The sequence below is a fragment of the Hyperolius riggenbachi genome, chromosome 3 (assembly GCF_040937935.1).
Source record: "Hyperolius riggenbachi isolate aHypRig1 chromosome 3, aHypRig1.pri, whole genome shotgun sequence".
In the NCBI taxonomy this organism is placed as follows: domain Eukaryota; kingdom Metazoa; phylum Chordata; class Amphibia; order Anura; family Hyperoliidae; genus Hyperolius; species Hyperolius riggenbachi.
Window position 1 is genome coordinate 67,782,179 of NC_090648.1, and position 14,384 is coordinate 67,796,562.

Sequence of the window (14,384 nt, forward strand, 5' to 3'; positions counted from 1 at the left end):
ACGTTCTAACCTAAGCTGGTAACGTTCTTTTTTCCCCCGTTTATTTTTACGCAAATATCCGTGTGTGTTATCTTTGTAACTTTTATCTTGTAACTATTTTTACTTTGTTTTTTGTAATCTTTTTGTATATATTAAGTTCTGCACTGTTCTATGTTTTTCTGGAATATTAAATTATTATTTAATAAGCTTGACTTCTGCCGTACTAAACTAACACTCATAGCCTAGAAGAGACTGCAGTGTAGCTGTGTATAAGTCCATGCCTAATTTGTATGCTTGAGCAACACTACCATATGAAATTGTAATTGCATTGTGTGTGGGGGCGTTTGTCATACGTTGGCTTACAGCGCGCAGCTGACCCAACGTACGAAACGCCAGTGCGAGTAGCTAACAGTATCGTTCGGAACGACTGTTAGTGGTTGTGCGTCACTATAGTGTAAGATTGCAACGGTGTGTGTGTGCGTGCGCTCTCGTATTTGGCCTAAGCGCAAAGCTGACCCAAATACGAAAACGCAGTTTGCGTGTTGAGGACTCGACAGCAGAGTGGAAGTGTCTAGCGAACCGCTAGTGGTGGCAGTGAGAGGTGTTCTGAGGGGTCCCAGCCTTGTTTTAGCTTGACTAAGGCTGCTTCCCCTCTCAATCTGGTCAAACCCGCAGTCGGGAACCGTATACGCAGGCGTGCCGCGGGCCGGTTCCTGACATAATTGGCTGGCAGTGGTGGGATCGTTTAGTACATTAGTACGCAGTTTAGCTCGCTATTCTGAGTACTAAAGGCTGGAAGCTTGCTAGAAGCAACTAGCCTACAGAAGTCTACTCAGTGCAGAATCTTTATACTTTTTTTTTTGTTCAAAGATACACACTTGGTGTTTGCTTTCCCCTCCCCCCTTTTTCTTTTTATTTTTTGCAACACGATGGCTCAGAAAGCACCCAGCTATGCAAGGCAAAACAAAGAGATACTACTCAACCTGTGTGAGCACAAAGGCATCGAGACGGTGAGCGGCCAGACTAAGGAGCAGTTAGTTCGTGCGCTCGAGGAGCATGATGAGGCAGAACGAGCCCGTGCTTCAACGTCAGCGGATGCAGCTCACGACACGCCAGAGGAGGAATCGCTCCCGCCACAGGATGCGAGTGGAGACGATGTCCTGGATGATCCACCGAACACGGAGATGACATCTCTGGAAGCCGACCTACAGCTACTAGGTTCGGCTGAGCCCGAACTGCGCCTAAAGCTGATTCTGGAACATCGGCAAGCCGAAAGGGAAATACGACAAGCCCAGAGGGAACAAGCTACCCAGCGACTCCAGGCCGAGAGGGAAAGACACCAGGCCGAGAGGGAACAAGCTGCCCAGCGACTCCAGGCCGAGAGGGAAAGTGCTGAATGGCAACACCAGCTGGAGCTGGCTAAACTTCAGCAGCAGAACCGGTCTGCTGGACCCGCAGAACGCGAAGGTGAGCGAGTCCACAGAATCCCCCTGGATAAGTTCCCCGCTATGGACAAGGACTCTGACATAGACACTTTCCTACAGGGGTTTGAAAGGACTTGTCGGCAGTATGGGGTGCCCCGTGAGCAGTGGGCCAGATACCTCACACCAAGGCTGAGAGGCAAGGCCCTGGAGGCGTTTGTGAGTCTCCCCCAGGAGGAAGAAACAGACTTTGAGGCAATTAAGAAAGCCATCATTGCGCGATACCACCTCACGCCAGAGGTGTATCGCAAACGTTTCAGGACAGTGCAGCGAGGTCCTAATGACAGTTACCTGGATCATGCTTGCAACCTGCGCACTGCCTTCCAGCAGTGGCTAAAAGGACTGTCAGTTAAAACCTTGGATGCCCTGCAGGAGCTGATGATAAAAGACCAGTTCCTACACACCTGTCCTGTTGAGGTCCGGCTGTTTGTGCTGGATCGAGAACCAAAGACAGTGGATGAGGCTGCGGAAATGGCCGATGCCTACACCGCCCATAGAGCACCTGAGTCCCGGAGGACTACTACGCCCAGCTGGAGAGGAGAACAGATTGCTAAACCTGTTTCACCCAGCACCCAGAGGAGGCAAGCACCGCTGTCTCCTGGATTCAAGCAACCTGACACTCGGAAATGCTTTGTATGTGACAGGGTGGGTCATATCAGCATGACTTGCCCAGAGAGGAAGAGGGAGGCCCCAAAATCCAGTGAGGCCTCAAACGCCAGTGAAGTCCCAACGGCTTTGTGTGCTACCAGGAATGCCACTGGCTATGCAGAGAATCTGCAGCTTGCCACGGTTGGGGGTACAGTTGCCACTGGGCTGAAAGACACTGGATCAGAAGTGACTCTCATACATCCCCAGCTTGTGAACCCGGAGCAGTACATACCTGGGAAAATGATTGCTGTCAGAGGAATTGGGGGTGTCACCCCAGCCATACCCACTGCCTTGGTCCACCTGAATTGGGGGGCCGGCAGCGGACTGAAAGAAGTTGGGGTAACTGACAAAATCCCCACCAACGTTTTGCTGGGTACTGACCTGGGACGGTTAGTGGCCCGGTATGAGCCTACTCCAAACCCTGTGGGGCCTGCATCCCCAGCAGAAGTTCAGGACTCTTGCAAGGTACTGTTTGATAATGCTGTGCAAGTGGGGAGTGCTGGTGAGGCCCCAGGGGCTATGGACTGTATACTAGGAGCCAGCCCTAGTGATTCTCCAGTGCCCTAGGCCTGGAGTGGGGCCTGTTGATCCGGAGAATGCCGAAACTGATGATGTCCTTTATGACGCACGGACTATCGAGGCGATCGATGCAGGAACTGTTGATGATACTTGTGAAGTGCTGAGTAGCAATGTGTGTAATGATACAGATAATGTGGATGTTTTATGTGATGTTATAAATGTCAATATGTATAAGACGGACAATGTTGATATCATATGTGTTGTGCTACATAATGATGCTTGTCCTGTGGACACTCCGTCGGCTGCAGGAGTAACCAGCAATGGTCGCTGGGGTGCAGCAGATGGACTGTCCACTGAAGGGGCAGACGGCACCAGGCCGGGTCTTCCCCCTTCCGATGTTTTTAAGACCAAAGGTGATGTGGTTTGTGATACGTGTAATGTGGACGCTCCCTCCGCTGCAGTGGTAACCCGCAGCGCTAGCGGGTCTACAGCACAGGGACTGTCCACCGAAGTGGCAAATGTTGCTGGGTCAGCCACATCCAATCCGGAACCTGGCCTGGAGGGCCCAGGAGCCTCTCCGTCTGCAGCCTTCCTGGAATGTGTGACAGGCAGCACTGAGCTCTCTGGGGCTGTTCGATTTGACAGCAGCCTGGAAGAGCTCAGGGGGCTAGCCAGCAGGTCACCAGCTGGGAGGGGCGGGCTGAGAGGGTCCTGGGAAGTTATTCCCTCTGAGCTGTCCGAAGTGGAGGAGGCAGACCGGCAGATAATCGTTTCCCAAAGGGACCGAGAGATAGCTCCTGCCACTATAGAGGAAGTGCGTTGTAGCGACGGTTGTAACCCTTCCCCAGCTGCAGCACTGTCTCTATGGTCGCCAATTCACGGTTGTCACTGACTCACATTCCCCTGGTTGGTTACGTCAGGTTGCCAAGGGAAACGACACATTGCAGCAACCTGACCTAGCTTTCCACTCGTGTAGCTTGGAGCTAACTGACAGGTGGGGAACCCTCCTGAGAATGCTAAAGGGTTACCCCACCCGGCCAGGCCGTCAATGTAGGCTTTGGCAGGATGATTCGTTAGAACCACCTGCTAGTGCCATCTGGAAGGGGAGCAATCATGGGAATGCTGATTGACTGTCCCGTCAAGCAGAACCAACAATGTAGGTGCTGGCAGGATAATCTGGGAAGATCATCTGCCTTGCACCAAGTTAACGGCGGAGGTGTGGAGATATATTGGGGTGCTGATGCTGTTAAGGATAATACAGTAATATATTTTCATTTTCCCATTTTTATATCTGCTGTGGTATGTCAAAGGTGTAGATATGCAGGCTAGATTCCTGGACTGTTCATGTATTTGTGTGGGTGGGTCACTAGACCTACATTTGCATCTAAAGAGGTCTTCAGTGAATATGACCAGTCACCTTCAATAGGCAAGGAAGCAGCTCATTAAGCCACTAGCAGTCACTTTTGATCTACTGTCCCAGGTGTGATTGTCTGCGTCTGTCTACAGGATTACAGGCAAACTGCTACCTGTAACCAAAATTCAATCTTTTCATGGATGTGCTAAAATACACTTTAACCAAGGAAATAATGTGGAGGAAGCTTTTTGATGTCTGCAGAGTTCAATGGGTGAGATTGTGTCCTGCCGAACTTCAAGAAGCTAAAACAGGAACCCCCTTTGAAGTTTGCATATCACAAGAAGGATTATGACAAGCGTTCGGTGATGTCACAAACGGGGAAACTGCATTAGTTCCTGGGGGCTGGACATTAAATGCCCCAGGGGACACTTCGGACTATTTAAGGTGGCCCAGGACAGCCACCGGTGTCTTCTCTCGGAGGTAGCGAATAGCTAGGGAGGATCGCGACTCCCGGTCGAAACGGCGTCCTCCCGTCAAACAACGTTCTAACCTAAGCTGGTAACGTTCTTTTTTCCCCCGTTTATTTTTACGCAAATATCCGTGTGTGTTATCTTTGTAACTTTTATCTTGTAACTATTTTTACTTTGTTTTTTGTAATCTTTTTGTATATATTAAGTTCTGCACTGTTCTATGTTTTTCTGGAATATTAAATTATTATTTAATAAGCTTGACTTCTGCCGTACTAAACTAACACTCATAGCCTATAAGAGACTGCAGTGTAGCTGTGTATAAGTCCATGCCTGTTTTGTATGCTTGAGCAACACTACCATATGAAATTGTAATTGCATTGTGTGTGGGGGCGTTTGTCATACGTTGGCCTACAGCGCGCAGCTGACCCAACGTACGAAACGCCAGTGCGAGTAGCTAACAGTATCGTTCGGAACGACTGTTAGTGGTTGTGCGTCACTATAGTGTAAGATTGCAACGGTGTGTGTGTGCGTGCGCTCTCGTATTTGGCCTAAGCGCAAAGCTGACCCAAATACGAAAACGCAGTTTGCGTGTTGAGGACTCGACAGCAGAGTGGAAGTGTCTAGCGAACCGCTAGTGGTGGCAGTGAGAGGTGTTCTGAGGGGTCCCAGCCTTGTTTTCGCTTGACTAAGGCTGCTTCCCCTCTCAATCTGGTCAAACCCGCAGTCGGGAACCGTATACGCAGGCGTGCCGCGGGCCGGTTCCTGACATAAGCCATGGATCTGAGTGAACTCGACTTGCCTAATCTCCATGCTCCTATCCAGTGACTAAGCATTACCTTCTACTCATACTGTGCTGCGTAATCTGGTTTCCGTGTATTTCTGTATCGTCTTGTTGCTGTATGTCACCCCTAAATATTGTCTGTAACCTTAACTAATGTCCAGTGCTGCGTAATATGTTGGAGCTTTATAAATACAATAAATAAATACAAATGAATAAATATTCCCCCAGTATTAGGTAGGTCCCCCTAGGCACACCCTCAGGGCTGGTGCCTCCCCAGTCTTTGCCTCAGCCCTGTACATTGGGAACCAGACCCGAGATAAAACTTTTTTACACAGGAGGGAGGAGGGCAGTGCAGGAACCCGCTACTCTTGCCAACTAACAGAAGAAATTGTCCCTATAATAAACTGTCCTAAATTATCGAACAGCTGTCTCCATTGAAGGTAAGCCAATGCCTACCTTCTTTTTAATCTGTTATTAATTATTTGATACATCTTTGGACACCAACATTTCCTAGAGTTACAGATTGCTCAGCAAGGTCATGGTGAGCCAGAACTCCTAGCAACCAATATTTGGAAATGGATGCAATGTCCCGAGAGGTGACTTGGAGTTTTGTCTTCTCTAGATCTCTCAGACGTGTGAATGATGTACAGATCCCGCTATATTGCACAACCTTCCAGTGATAAATCTGATGGCCTTGCTTTTCATGAGTTGCAGCAAATCTTATGATTAGTTATACATATAGAACATTCTGCTCTTCAATGGGACAGCCAAGGCAAACTTGGTGTTAGGCAGTGGGATGAACTTGTCAAGGCGAATAAAAAGCTCAAAATGCTGATGATGTCACAGTTGTGCAAGATGTGTTCGTTTAAAAAAACAGGCCTAATCCTAAAAAGGACTTTCCTGGAATCCCTTTGTCTTATTTTGTTTTGAAAAAGTTAAAAAAAATCTAGGTTTTGGAAACACGTAGGGGTTTTTTTTCACTTTTTTTTTTTCCAGCTCCCAAGCTATTGAACTTGTTATCTGTTCCTTACACTCCAATGTGTTTTTGTCAGCCACACAGGAGTTTTATGACCTCTGTTCTGCAACAGTCCCACTCCCCTTACTGCAGAGAAATTGCCGTTTAGAGCCCTGGATTCTTAATTCTTCTCTAAAAGTAAGAGAAAAGAAGGACCACACACTTATCTTAATTAAGCGAAAATTTTACTGTTTGGTAAGCCTTGTACACATGCTAAAGGGTTCTTAGTGGAGGAGGCTGGTTGATTGTCAGATCACTTTAGCCAAGCCTATTGTTTTCCTCCGTGTTCCCCCCCATCCCCAAAGCATGTGTACAGAGGCCCCTGAGCAGCGATAGCTGCTCGACAAGCAATCCAATGAGCGGATAAACTTGGCACTACATTGGCCAACTTCTTTGAAGATGCCACTTCCCTGCCTATCGTGTGATGTTAAGTATGCAATGCTCTGTTGTTCCTCTGCACCTCTGCATAGCAACAGGACGCATTGTCAGCTACACAGCTGACACATGTCTGTACAGGCTGACCTAGTGACATTGGGTGTGTTAGGTGTGTGCGCATTTTATTCCGATATGCACCGAGCTGTCATCCTTCCGCGCCCTCCCACCCCTCCTTAGAACAAGGCTAGAGTCTCTACACACCTTTAGTCCTCAGCTATTCTCCATTTTTGTAGCTCCCAGAATCTGGGAATTCCACTGACCCAGAGCATCCACTGATTAGGAGACCAAATGGAAAGAGGAGTTTTGATTAGTGGTGCTTCCCTGTTTAACCTGTTGGTTTAGGCACTTGGCAATGAGGGCCCTATAGCAGCGGTGTCAAACTCCAATCCTCAAGGGCCGAGGTCCTCACACATTTTCAGCACAGCTTAATTGATGAGACTGAATCTGGAAAGGTGTGGTTCATCAAGTAGAACACATTTCTCCATTTCTCAGTCAATCCTAAACACTGGCATGGATATGGCCCTCAAGGATTGAATTTGGACAGCCCTGCCCTGTAATAAGTGAAGTCATAATTCAAAGTCCTAATCCACAAGTCTAATTCTACCTTTTTTTTTTTTTTTGCAGTCGCCATTCATCTTATTCATATTGTGGAAGAGGCTTTTATCCAGCATACGAAGTCAGGAGTGGTGCTCAAGGTTCAAACAGCTTCAACCCCAGGGTGGAGAGGACATTGATGGATGCTAGCAAAAAGCTGGAGGCTGGGCAGTCTCGTCCACTCAGCCTGGGATGCAGGTCCACCTCCTCTATGTCTACTCCAAGCCTCTCCCGCCTTCCCTCCTCTTCCTCCTGCCAGCAGCTTTCTTCCTTCACACCACTAAGTTCTGGGATGTCCACTCCAGTATCTCCTACCCCAGTCCATCTTCAGCATGTTCGGGAACAAATGGCCGTGGCCCTCAAGAGGTTACGCCAGCTGGAGGAGCAGGTAAAAATGATCCCTGTTCTTCAAGTGAAGATTTCAGTACTCCAAGAGGAAAAACGCCAACTTAGTGTCCAGCTTAAAAGCCAAAAATATCTAGGCCATCCAGGAGGCACCACTAAAGCCAAAACCAGGGGAGAGCTGTACATAGAGATTCCTGAAGAAGAGTCGAAGGATGGAAGAGAAGGAGGAAAAGTAGCATATGGTGGAATGGAAGGAGAAGACAGGAAGGAGACGGAGCAACACAAGGAGGGTTGTAAAGAGGAAGTTAAAAAAGATAGTTTGTCATCTAACGGAGGACCTACTAAAAAATTCTGCAGTGTTGGTGTCTGGGTAAGGGAGGTGGACTTCCTTCCTGCGTACAGTAAGCAGCCAGAGGCAGACAAACAAAAGTTTCTGATCCAGGCACTCTCCGCGAAAATAGCGGTACTGGAGAGGCAACTAGCCCGAGCTTTGACCGAGGTCCAGAATGCCAACCGGAAGCTGGAGGAGAGTGAGAGAGCAGCGAGAGGAGATGATACGTTAAAGAAGGAGAAGAAGGAGGAAGTGAGAGCGGACGGAGTGAAGGTTGCCAGGGTGGAAAGAGGAAGTGAGGTGGTCTCCAGCACTGAAGTTGGGCCTGCACTCCAGCCTCAGAGGGCACGAGGCCTGGAAACCAGAGGCGGAGGATTACTTAAACTGAGAGAAAGTGAGGCAGATAGAGTCTACAAAAGCCGGGAAGTGATGGAGAAGCCGTTCCTCACATCATCTGGGCCTGCTGTCCATGTGCATTTAGTCAAAAAAATCAGTATCACTGGACAGAGTGCCAAAGATATAGAGAGTAAAGGTGAGCGATTGGGGGACTGTAATAATAATATTGTTAAAGGTAAACCCCACTCAAAATTAAAAGAGAACTCAATTAAGATTCATCATCAGTACAGTGCGACTGGGGACAACTAAAGAAAGAGACTGGCCAGACAGCCAGTGGAGGATTGGAATGACCCGGGAGGACGGGGAGGAAGCCTACAGTCCACAGGGGGCTGGAGAAAGTCCCAGGTAAGTATGAATGCTGCCCTTTATTTAGAGCAGAGAAGAGTTACTGCTCTCTGTGTCCCCAATGGAGACATTTACTCACTTCCTCTTGTGATGCCTAGGCATTCGTTGTGCAACCAGCACTGCAGGAAGAAAGAGTACTTCAGATATAGATCGTGTGACATCATTACTGTATAATCTGTGGGGATGATTGTTTAACATGAGGCCTGATTTACTAAAAGGTTGCCTAAGCTGGGGACTAGGGGGGCTGCTGCCGGGAAGGGGGGGGGGGGGGGGGGTCATGGAATTGGGTAGTTGCTGGACATGGAAGACCAGGCTGTAAAGGGAGGGGCTGTTGCACTGTAAATAGAATTTATAATGCCTAGTATACACCATGCAATTTCCCCTCATATTGATTGGACATTTTGCGACAGGTCTGATCTGATTTCCGATCTTTTTTCTGATCCATGTTGTACAAAGGTGAATGGAAAATCAATCACGAAAACAATCGAAAATCAGATCAGACCTGTTGGAAATTATTGATTCGACCTGATGCATGCCCCCCAACCGTCCCGGATTGGTCGGGATGCTCCCGATTTGGGGGGGTTCTCCCGCTATCCCGGGAAGCCCCCCTTAAGTCCCGGCCAGCTGGGGAGAGAAGAGATGACAGAAATGATTGAGGCGCCAGCCGCGCCAATAAGGGATGCGGGAGCCGGCTTTATTCCTCCCTCCCTTCCTCTGAGTGCCCCCACCTGCTGTGAATGTGTCCCCCCCCCCTGTAGGCAGTGTGTGCGGAGCGGAGCGATAGGTCCTCTTACCGCAGATCCATGCGCACTGGCAACTAGTCTCCTGGTCCTGTGCCGTCATGGTAAACAGGAAGCAGGAGACTAGTTGCCGGTGCGCATGGATTGCGGTAAGAGGACCTACCGCTCCGCTCCGCAACACTGCCTACAGGGGGGGACACATTCACAGCAGGTGGGAGCACTCAGAGGAAAGGAGGGAGGAATGAAGCCGGCTCCCGCATCCTATATTGGCGTGGCTGGCGCCTCGATCATTTCTGTCATCTCTTCTCTGCCCAGGGCAATTTCCTCCCCACACAGGGGCACCTTCCTCCTCACCCACGGGCATTCTCCCCCCCCCCCCCCCTCCACTGACGACCCCCCTAACCACTAGCACCCTCCTCCCCACCCACTAGCACCCTCCTCCCCACCCACTGGCACCCTCCTCCCCACCCACTGGCACCCTCTTTGCTGATTGGCACCCTCCTCCTACCCACTGACACCCTCCTCCCCACCCACTGGCACCCTCCTCACCCACTGGCACCCTCTTTGCTGACTGGCACCCTCCTCCTACCCCACTGACACCCTCCTCCCCACCCACTAGCACCCTCCTCCCCAAACACTGACACTCTCCTCCCCACCCACTGACACCCTATTTGCTGACTGGCACCCTGCTCCTACCCACTGACACCCTGCTCCCCACCCACTGGCACCCTCCTCCCCACCCACTGGCACCCTTTTTGCTAACTGGCACCCTCCTTCTACCCACTGACACCCTCCTCCCCACCCACTAGCTCCCTCCTCCCCACCCACTGGCACCCTCCTCCCCACCCACTGGCACCCTCTTCTTTGCTGGCTGGCACCCTCCTCCTACCCACTGACACCCTCCTCCTACCCACTGGCACCTTTCTCCCCCACCCAGTGGCACCCTCCTTTCCACCCACAGGTACCCTCCTCCCCACCCAGTGTCACCCTCCTCCTACCCACTGACACCCTCCTCCTACCCACTGGCACCTTTCTCCCCCACCCAGTAGCACCCTCCTTTCCACCCACAGGTACTCTCCTCCCCACCCACTGACACCCTTCTCCTACCTACTGACACCCTCCTCCTACCCACTGGCACCCTCCTCCCCACCCAGTGTTACCCTCCTTTCCACCCACAGGTACCCTCCTCCCCACCCAGTATCACCCTTCTACCCACTGACACCCTCCTCCCCACCCACTAGCACCCTCCTCCCCACCCACTGGCACCCTCCTCCCCACCAACTGGCAACCTCTTCTTTGCTGACTGGCACCCTCCTCCCCACCCAGTGTCACCCTCCTCCTACCCACTGGAACCTTTCTCCCCACCCAGTGGCACCCTCCTTTCCACCCACGGGTACCCTCCTCCCCACCCAGTTTTTACCCTCCTCCTACCCACTGGCACCTTTCTCCCCCACCCAGTGGCACCCTCCTTTCCACCCACAGGTACCCTCCTCCCCACCCAGTGTCAGCCTCCTCCTACCCACTGGCACCTTTCTCCCCACCCAGTGGCACCCTCCTTTCCACCCACTGGCACCCTCCTCCCCACCCAGTGTCACCCTTCTCCTACCCACTGACACCCTCCTCCTACCCACTGGCACCCTCCTCCCCACCCAGTGTCACTCTCCTTTCCACCCACAGGTACCCTCCTCCTACCCACTGGCACCCTCCTCCCCACCCAGGTTCACCCTCCTCCCTACTCACTGGCATCCTCCTCTCTGCCCACTGACACCCTCCACTTTCCACTAACACCCTCCTCCTACCCACTGGCACCTTCCTCCCCCACCCACTGGCACCCCCCTTTCCACCCAGTGTCACCCTCTCCCACCCACTGGCACCCTCCTCCGCAAACTCATTCCTCCCATTGTCACCCTCCTGCAAAAGCAGGGGTGTGGCTTAAGGCCGCACAGGGGGCGTGGCTTAAGTGTCCCTCTTTCACATCTTCAAATGTTGGGAGGTATGCTGATGGTAAATTGCATGGTGTGTACCGGGCATTAGAGACTGTAGTGTGACTGTTCTGTCTATCACTAGAACCAGACAGTGACAAGATTCCGGACCAGTCACAAAGCATTCCGGGTGGAGGAGGCGGGACAGAGAGCGCCACGCCCAGGAGAGAAGGAGACAGCTCAGGTAAGAGAGCTCTTTATTCTATGCAGCAGTGTGTTAAAGGACAACCGATGTGACATAATGAAATAGACATGTGTATGTACAGTGCAAATCACACAAATAACTATGCTGTGTTTCTTTTTTTCTTTCTCTGTATGAAAAAGTTAAACATCAAGGGCTTGATTCACTAAGACAAATAGCACGCCTTATCAAAGTTAACATGCCTTATCAGAGTAGCATAGCAAACGTATGCCTGCTAATTGGCAATGACGAGACCTCCACTCGTCTTCCCCTGAGCCCCTGTGGGTTCGCTATGCTACTCTGATAAGGCGTGTTAACATTGATAAGGCGTGCTAACTTTGATAAGGCATGCTACTGTATTTGTCTTAGTGAATTAAGCCCAAGGTATGCAAGTGACAGTTTCTGCCCAGGTCAGGACCGGGTCAGACTATAGCATAACTCTCACTGATAAGTAGTTACAGTCATAAAACACTTTCCTGTCAGTGAATGGCTTCTGAGAGCAGGAAAGAGACTTAAAGGGTCAATAATTCATAGATTTTAGCTCTGGCATACTTCAATGAAAGTATCATTGAGCAGAAAAAATGAAACAGTAAAAACTAGATTTAAATATAAAATAAAATTGGGATATCTAAAAAAAAGTCATCTTTAGGATACTGAGGATAGATACAATTGTTATTCTCATCAGTTTATTTTCACCTCAGATATCCTTTAATAAAGAACTTTGACATTAATTGATGATCTGCGGGGTTCATTTATCAAGACACACTCAAGAAATAGCAGTGGCCAAGATCCACCAGTCAGAATCCTTGTTTCACAGCAGATATCTGACTGGTCGCTTTGGGCAGCTGTGCCACTTTTGTTCAGTCATGGTAAATCAGCACATGTGACCTAGAGGAGTATCACCCACAATGCAGCCTTGGAGAGTGAATTGTTTATGCTGATCAATCCCAACAAAGTTGTTTCCCCTGATCAGTCCCTATACAGATCCTATACCATGCACAGCATAGTAAGCCACCATATTATGCTACATCCTCTATAATAAAACCCCTGTGTCTCTGCGTCCCGTGTCCGTGTGTCCCTGCGTTTCTGCTACTGCGCATGTGCCACAGGACAGCCAGGGGGCGGCCGGCCAGGCGGACTTGTGCATGCGCTGGCAGGTGGCGGCAGTGACGGACCTAACCCGTTTTTAAATGGGCTAAGGTCACTAGTACCTTTATAAGTGTCATACGTTCAGGCTCTTAACCTATATACTGTAGCAATCAAGTTGATAAGTGAATATAAACTGTGTATAGAAACAATCACTGTTTCTTGGACCAATTTGTTGGCCTCTGATTGTAATCTGTAGGCAGGTCAGTCAGGCTGATGTGTCATTCAAAGATGGAAGAACAATAGATGTCAGACTACATTTCCCAGACTACATGTACCTTCTATGTTAGGTTGCAGACTTTCACAGGAAGTAGGCGGTGCACAATTTTGAGATCACGACCTTCTCACAGGAAACTAACCCCACTCTAGTATTCATATGCCTGTGTGAATAGGTGCACCGCTGCAGGCAAACACAACTATGCAACAGCTTTTTTTAACCTCAAAAGATCATTGTTTATTGTTCACTTCAAGGGTCCTGATCAAGTTAGTTTACTGTAGCAGAATTGGTCATTGGTCATACATTGTATATTGATACAGGTGCATGATTGGGACTTGGGGGCTGAGTTTACTATAGCTAGAGGTTTACTATATCAGGGTTTACTATAGTGAGATTCTACTGTATTTTTGAGTAAAATGTCATCAATAATCCCCCAAATATAATATAGTCTATTCAGGGCCGGATTACCGACCAGGCAACAAAAGCAGTCGCTTGGGGCCCCATTCAGAGTCAAAGGGGCCCCATTAGCACATAAACCAGCCCTTGCCATCCTGTCAGCGGTGGCTGGATGGTATAATGGTTAAAGGGGCTCTGAGCAGTGCAGTAACTATAGAAAGATGCATATCATTTTAAAGCTCTCTTTCTCCTCTTTCCAATGATATCTAAACGGCTGCTCTATGCCTTTTAGTTTTCGATATTTTCGCGATTGAAATCGCGGCCACAGGATGACTTTTCTCCAAAGTCAGCGGTGGCTGGATGGTATAATGGTTAAAGGGACTCTGAGCAGTGCAGTAACTATGGAAAGATTCATATCAATTTAAAGCTCTCTTTCTCCTCTTTCCAATGATATATAAACAGCTGCTCTATGCCTTTTAGTTTTCGATATCTTCGCGATTGAAATCGCGGCCACAGGACGACTTTTCTCCAAAGTCAGCGGTGGCTGGAAGGTATAATGGTTAAAGGGACTCTGAGCAGTGCAGTAACTATGGAAAGATGCATATCATTTTAAAGCTCTTTTTCTCCTCTTTCCAATGATATACAAACGGCTGCTCTATGCCTTATAGTTTTTGATATTTTCACGATCGAACTCACGGCCACAGGACGACTTTTCTCCAAAGTTGGCAGCTCGATTCAGCACAATGCAATGAAATATAAGGAACCCAGGGGGATATAATTACAAACATCATGCTGGTAGGTGTGAGGATGTAATGAATTAGTTGTGGGTATGCTTAAAGGCATATCCACAGGCACTGCTTGGAGTCCCTTTAAGGACTCTGCCGCTGACACAGGAGACCAGGGTTCGAATTTCAGCTCTGCCTGTTCAGTAAGCCAGCACCTATTCAGTAGGAGACCTTTGGCAAGTCTCTCTAACACTGCTACTGCCTATAGGGCGCGTCCTAGTGGCTGCAGCTCTGGCGCTTTGAG

At 49.4% G+C, this 14,384-nt stretch overlaps 1 protein-coding gene across 2 annotated transcripts in view; it reads left to right on the top strand.

The window, feature by feature from the left end:
- Positions 1–14,384, top strand: part of KANK2 (KN motif and ankyrin repeat domains 2) — a 139,765-nt gene that overhangs the window by 104,487 nt on the left and 20,894 nt on the right. For both annotated transcript variants that reach the window (XM_068274320.1, XM_068274318.1), the window contains exons 5-6: positions 7,307–8,484; positions 11,501–11,599. In XM_068274320.1, the coding sequence (XP_068130421.1) occupies positions 7,307–8,484; positions 11,501–11,599 (1,277 nt within the window). The remainder of the gene's footprint in view (positions 1–7,306; positions 8,485–11,500; positions 11,600–14,384) is intronic.